This window comes from Apium graveolens, chromosome 5, assembly GCF_009905375.1.
Source record: "Apium graveolens cultivar Ventura chromosome 5, ASM990537v1, whole genome shotgun sequence".
Lineage (NCBI taxonomy): Eukaryota > Viridiplantae > Streptophyta > Magnoliopsida > Apiales > Apiaceae > Apium > Apium graveolens.
In genome coordinates this window covers 204488468-204494882 of record NC_133651.1, presented here as the reverse complement: position 1 = coordinate 204494882, position 6415 = coordinate 204488468, and the positions used below count along the sequence as shown (strand labels likewise).

General features: G+C 35.2%; 1 protein-coding gene across 1 annotated transcript; it reads right to left on the bottom strand.

Annotated features, from left to right (window-relative positions):
• Positions 1–2274: 2274 nt before the first annotated feature.
• Positions 2275–5698, bottom strand: LOC141660597 (uncharacterized). The gene is made up of 5 exons (XM_074467586.1): positions 5533–5698; positions 5172–5424; positions 4928–5029; positions 3066–3688; positions 2275–2822 (listed from the first exon to the last, which is right to left on the bottom strand). Exons 1-5 carry the CDS (start codon positions 5696–5698, stop codon positions 2275–2277), a joined length of 1692 nt encoding a protein of 563 aa, XP_074323687.1.
• Between the last annotated feature and the right edge of the window lie 717 nt (positions 5699–6415).

Below are 6415 nucleotides of genomic sequence, written 5' to 3'. Positions count from 1 at the left end.
TGCAAATATTTCTAATAAATTGAAATAGTTAGGTTACCTCTTCGGAGACACGGGAATGTTTCGAGGACAATGGGTACATTTGAATACTGTTCCAATGCGCTCAACCTCGTGGAGACATTTGTTACAGCTATAAAACCACCAATTTATTTCCTCATCGACCTTAATGATCTTAAAGGTGCATCAAATTCTTTTCTGGGGTACGATGAAAATGTAATATTTAACAACAAAAGCAACCATATAAAAAATACCATTTCTGCATATTATATAAATGCAATACCTTGAGGTGATCGTATGTCAGATTCTCATTAAGGTCTTTGAGTGACAATTTTTCAAATAATGTGGGAACTAGTTCAATTTGTTTAGCTTGGAACAATTTGTCTCTTTTCATTATATATCCTTCCTCAAGCAACCTAAACATATTGAAGAAATTAAAAAATAGAGCAAAACGTCGATAAGTTAATTTTAACTCTATATTTACTTGTTACCTCTGCCTCATATCATTCACAGATTCATCATCTAGATTTATATATAGATGAGTAGATGGTAATGTACCAATCTGAACAGAACCTGTATATGGGAATAAAGTTAATTGTTTAATCAGCAAGAATATAATTGTGTAATAGATTTGATTGCATAAGTACTTACTCATAAATGTAGTCACTTTTGTACTTGTTATAATAGCAATGATCGATTTTTTGGGATTTCCAGCCATCTCGTTGTTGAACGACACAGCAAGATCACCCCAAACAGTAACTTTGTGGGCATTACTACAAAATAGGTTTATATATCATATATTTTAATAATCTATTCGCAATATGCGGTGCATATGCGTAATTACACTACTGATCAAATATACATATGCACATTACCTTGAATCGCATATTCTAAACTTCACAATGTCCCTATCTCCGTATCGAGTATGAAGCTTGTTTAAACCTTCATACTCCTCCACAACTCCAATAATATCTGTTTAACATAAAATTTATTTACACAATATTAAAGTAGACTGTCTTATAATTGTAGGAGAATTGTTCCATATGAATTAATTATGACAATATCGAGTTAAAAGAGTGCGTTACCAGACCTATTGCAAATTCAGGCTGCTGTTGAGGAAGACATTTATTTGCTTCTGCAAACAAATCTCCCAGGTCTAAAAACTCAAACTTTTGCGAAGGGATCATGCCATCATCATCAGCAGTCCTCACAGTAGTGGAGCCTGTAAATCTGATGCAGAGGGTTGACTGCACAGGCTTCAAGTTTCCAACAGGATCTTTAACTGCAAACTGGTCAAAAATATAGACACCGCCTTCTACAATTTTCGTGCTGAATCCATTCCAAATGTTATGATAGGCAAATGCATGAACATGGTTATCCTACATTTAGATAATTTAAATGACATAAATATATAATACTGGAAAAAAGGATTGACAGCAAATAACACAAAGATGAATAAATTTAAAAACTACATCATCGTCAAGGAGAATAAGATTGTAGCCTTTCAATGAGTTCGTCTCTAAAGTCATGTTAGCCCACATCCTGGTAACCCTGACCTTAATTTTGCAGTTAGTGCTTGCCTTGTCGAGATTGGATAGACGATCAAATGATTCCATTGAAAAAGATCACTATAAGAAGAACAAGAAAATAGTTTATTCAAAAATTTAATAACAACTCAGCAGGTAAGATTATTTATACATTCAATATTCTAAGAACTGTATAAATCGCTTAAAAAATTGAAGATCTTACAAAATGGTTGAACTCTTGAGAGAAAAAAAAGGATGATGCTTAGCAAATGACAAAACTCCTGTAAAAATGTTGAAAATAAATTTAACCAGCAAGGCATTGGGGGGTTGCCAATAATTTAGCTCGAAATTGATAGTGCAAATCTATTCCTTTAAATAAGAATTAGAGTAATATCCCGGTTTAATTTGTTGATAATTCTTAAGGTAAGTGTTTGATGTGATTATGACAACTAACCAACCTTATCATTTGGGTTTTTGCCAACAGAAAAAGGGAAAACTGTAATCCAATTCCTAATAAAATATGTACAATATATAAACAATTAAGAAAATCTTCCTAATCAAACAGATTATACATATTTTTAATAGACAAAATAATTGGAGATTTATTTTTTATATTATGTTCATACACGGATGCAGTAAAAAAAGTGTAACATTTTGGATGTTGAACTTACACCATTGATATATCAAACACAATAAATCTAGAGTTAAGAAGGAAATAAAGAAAAATGTTACATGAAGTTCTTAATATGTCATGTCAATTATCTACACTTGGAAGATTGTAAAACACTTCCTCAAAAACTACATTATTTGTAATATCTGTGTTAATACTATCACAACTATCTATGAGAATATGGAGACCTTCAGGTCGTGTTACTCTGGATATAGCAACATAAATGTGTTCGTGCGAGAAAGCTGCTTTAGGAAGGTAAAGCCCAACCGTATCAAGTGATTGTCCCTGACTTTTGTTAATCGTCATGGCATAACATATTTGAATCGGAAACTGAACGCGTTTAAATTCAAACGGCCAGTTCGTATCACTTGGAATTATCTCAATTCTAGGAATTAGATGTTTCGTTCCAACATGAGAGCCACACAAAATCTCACATTCAATACTGTTCTTCCTACAGGATTTCACAAACATTCTTGTACCATTGCATAATCCCATGATCTGGTTTAAGTTTCTCATAAGTATGACGACAACTCCTACCTTCAATTTTAACTCATGCTTAGGAATGCAAGGCATATTGATAGAGTTTAGATACTCAACTGGAAAAGCGGATCTGAAATCATTATCATCATTACCTGCATCATCAATTGAATCTTAACTCAGATAAGTGTAAACCATGACAGGAATTTTTTCAAGTATAGTTGTATTAATCTCATCCACCACGATATTGGTAGGTGTGAGTATGGCCCTTGATCTGAGGTATTCATGTGAAGAGATATTTTATATAAAATCTGGGTACGTCACTTCAAAAAGCTTCTGGATTGGATCTCCGGATGTATGAATGATATATTGATCAGGAATCTTTATTAACATTTCACCAGTGTCTGGACTTGGAGAAATATTGGTTTCTTTGCCATCACCGACAGCAAGCTGCCACTTGCTAAAGTCCGCAATGGTTTTGTTCTCCAAATCACTATTTCCTGCATTAAGCCGCATGTTTTGCTTCAATAAAAATACTTCACAGGATTCCCAAAGCTTGGATTTATTGAGGGTAGAGCAGACAACTTCAGCCCTTGACGCTTTTGGAATGACAGGAAGTATCTGCCTAAAATCTCCACCAAAAACAATGGTTATACCACCAAATGGCTTTTTAGTTCTACTTTTATCAATAGCAGACATAATATCTCTCAAGGATCGATCAACGCATTTAAAAGCATGATGATGTTGCATAGGAGCCTCTTCCCAAATTATTAAATCAGTTCGCTGAAGTAGCTCAGAAATATCAGTCCCGTGTCTTAAACCGGCAGAACAATTTTCATCAAGCTTGAGTGGAATGTGAAAGCGGGAGTGTGCGGTTCTTCCACGAAGAAGCAACACGGAAGCTATACCACATGAGGCAATGGGAAGCACAATCTTATGCTCTGATCGTAATCGACAACACAGTGTCTGCCACAAGAAAGTCTTTCCACATCCTCCACTTCCGTAAACAAAGAAAAACCACCTTTTTTCGGGTTGATATTATCAAGAATGGAATCATAGACTATCTTCTGTTCATCATTGAGAAGACTATGATTTCTTGTGTGGATTCTCTTTATTTCTTCTGTATTATAGGATGCTTCCTCAAGAATTAGTCTATTCTCAGAGTTGGAAAAAAGCATATCCCGGAATGGCATATCTGGGAAGTTTCTAAGGCTTTTACCAATATCATTCAACAATTTCTCTATCTCTGCAATAACATTAATAAAACTTGATAACATTAATCCGAACATGGAACTTGTAATATGTACAAAGCATTATTAATAGCTTATACCCGTAAGAGCATAATTATGGATCTTAATATCTGATAGACAAAGGTTTGGATTCTCAGTGAGATGTCGCCTCACAAGAAGAATATCATCTGACATGCATCCCCAATGAGTTTCCCAAAGGCTATGCAGATAGAGATTGGACTGTATACTAAAATTTTGACAAATATGGCATGTAATTGTGGAGGTATGGATGTATGTGTATTTTCACCTATAGCTTCATGCCATTGCTGGCCGTTCTGGAGGATACCTAGCGCGGCACATGCTTCGTGAAAGGAGTTATAAACATGGCCGTTGACTGTCTTCAAATCATCAAAACATACAGCACCTTTAATCCTAAGTAGGAGCATGCGGAGATATAATAGTTCACCGCTAGATGAATGTACTTCAGCAAGCCTACCGATGACATCACCTCTTTTCCTCTATTTCCAAATACCGGGTTATGGATGCCATGTAAACTTGCTTGGAAATTCTGAATAGGTTAAATTTGGGGCCTCTGCATATGTTTTATTTGCATCAAACCATGCTTCTAATTTGCTTTTCTTTGTTCCAGCATTGTCGAAAACTTCCTGCAGATTTTGTGAGCCTTTAAACGACACATGCTTGTCATTCGGTAGATGTATTGGCAATCGTTCAACGGAAGGCCACCGGGAATGGATGTCAAAACTAAATATCCTCCATGATGCTTCATATGCACAAATATATCTTCCATTTAAGTATTGCTTGACTTCATCAAGCGGGCGTTTCTCAGGAGTGATTGTGGTTGTGCACCCTTTTTTGTTGTTTGTTTTTTTCTTCAAACACATGGTGGAGGTATCATGTCCTTTTAAACAATATTTGAACAGATATTTCAATGATCTGGAGCTGTTACAAATCTCCAAATTTGTGTGACATTGAAATCTTATTAGAAGATCTCGATTGTAGGGACAACATACCGATTATCCAGGTCAATTCCCTTTTTCTTTACGGTAATTCCAGTTTTCCCCCTCTTATAGATGGGAAAGCCACGGTCGTCAAAGTATGTGTGAGAATTATACCTGTTAAAAAGGAAATAACGATGTTTCAATTTAATTAAAATAAATCTAAAAGGAATGTTTTACTAAAAGGTGAAAAATTAAATGTTGTATTCTTTCAGCAGTCTTTGGAAAATTAATTTAATGTAAACGATCTCAGAATTACCTTTTAGGAAAATGTTTAATACAACGGCCTTTAACCATACATGGAGACTTGATACAGTCAGTGCCACATGGTCCGTGGATCATATAATTCTTCACAGCTTCGTAACCAACTGGATCAATACTTGGGTCAGGAATTTCTGCAGAAACCATTTTATCTATTTGTTCAGTTGTTTTGGGACGATCGTTTGGATGCAACCATATTAGCATGTGAGCATGTGGCAATCCATGCTTTTGAAACTCTATGACGTGCATTACTGTAATATGAAATTGATGAAAATAATTAAATAAAGCATGACATACATGTCATATTAAATTTAAATCATAAAAAATTGTTAGAGGAAGAAATCCTGAAAATAGCATACCTCCAATACAACGTCCAAAGCAGTTCTTATTTTTTATTTGATCAAGAAGTTGGTCAACTTTCATTTTAAATACCCTTGCAACGACGTCGGGTGCGTCAACAACATCAACACCAGGTAGAAACTTTAATATCCTCTGAATTTCAGGCCATTTTGTGTTAGTGGTCATCGTAAGGAACAGTGATGGGTGTCCAAGTGTTCAACAAATTGCCACTGCGTCCTTGAAATACTGGTTCATGTATCTTTTATTGCCAGTGAAGGAGGTTGGTAAAATTGTTTCCTTGCCGACATTTTCAGGATTGTTGTCACCCTTGTTTAGTGCATCTCGTATGTTGTGGTACATATCAGAACGAATTGTAGTCTGGTGACCTCTGATCCAGTCAAGTCTGTATTGCTCAATCGCAGTAAATGCGTCAACAACATATTGCTGCCATAAACGACCTCCCAGATGTGGAGTCAAACCTGAATATACATGAGACAATTTCGGAGAAAATTAGAATGGTAGAAAAAACTAATATATAAGTGTTCAAATTTAGGTCATAATTTTAAATATACCTTCTGAAGGCCGTATCATGAGTTATAATTATAATATTCTTTCATCGTGATGAATTCTCTCTCCCCCTTTTCATCCGGATCTTCATTTTTGGTATTCCGACAATGTTTTTGATTTTTTTGATTTGGTCGGTTTAAAGGGATTTGACGGTAATATCCAATGTCTCCATGAGGAAAAAAAATAGGATACTGAAGCTGCATAAACCGTGGATCAGTTTCAAAAATTCTCTCAAATCCATTGGTTCTTGAATGGATTATTGTATCCATGCATCCTTTAGCATACTCGTCAGTGACAATCAACCCGGCAACTTCATTCGATGGACCAATATGGTTA

Excerpts from the sequence above, each read along its gene's own strand:
- LOC141660597 (XM_074467586.1), bottom strand. The coding sequence starts at position 5,698 with ATGACCACTAACACAAAATGGCCTGAAATTCAGAGGATATTAAAGTTT. Across the intron at positions 3,689-4,927 it reads GGAATTGACCTGGATAATCG|GTGGTTTTTCTTTGTTTACG; the intron begins GTATGTTGTCCC and ends ACCCGAAAAAAG. Across the intron at positions 2,823-3,065 it reads TTCTCCAAGTCCAGACACTG|GTAATGATGATAATGATTTC; the intron begins GTGAAATGTTAA and ends TTGATGATGCAG.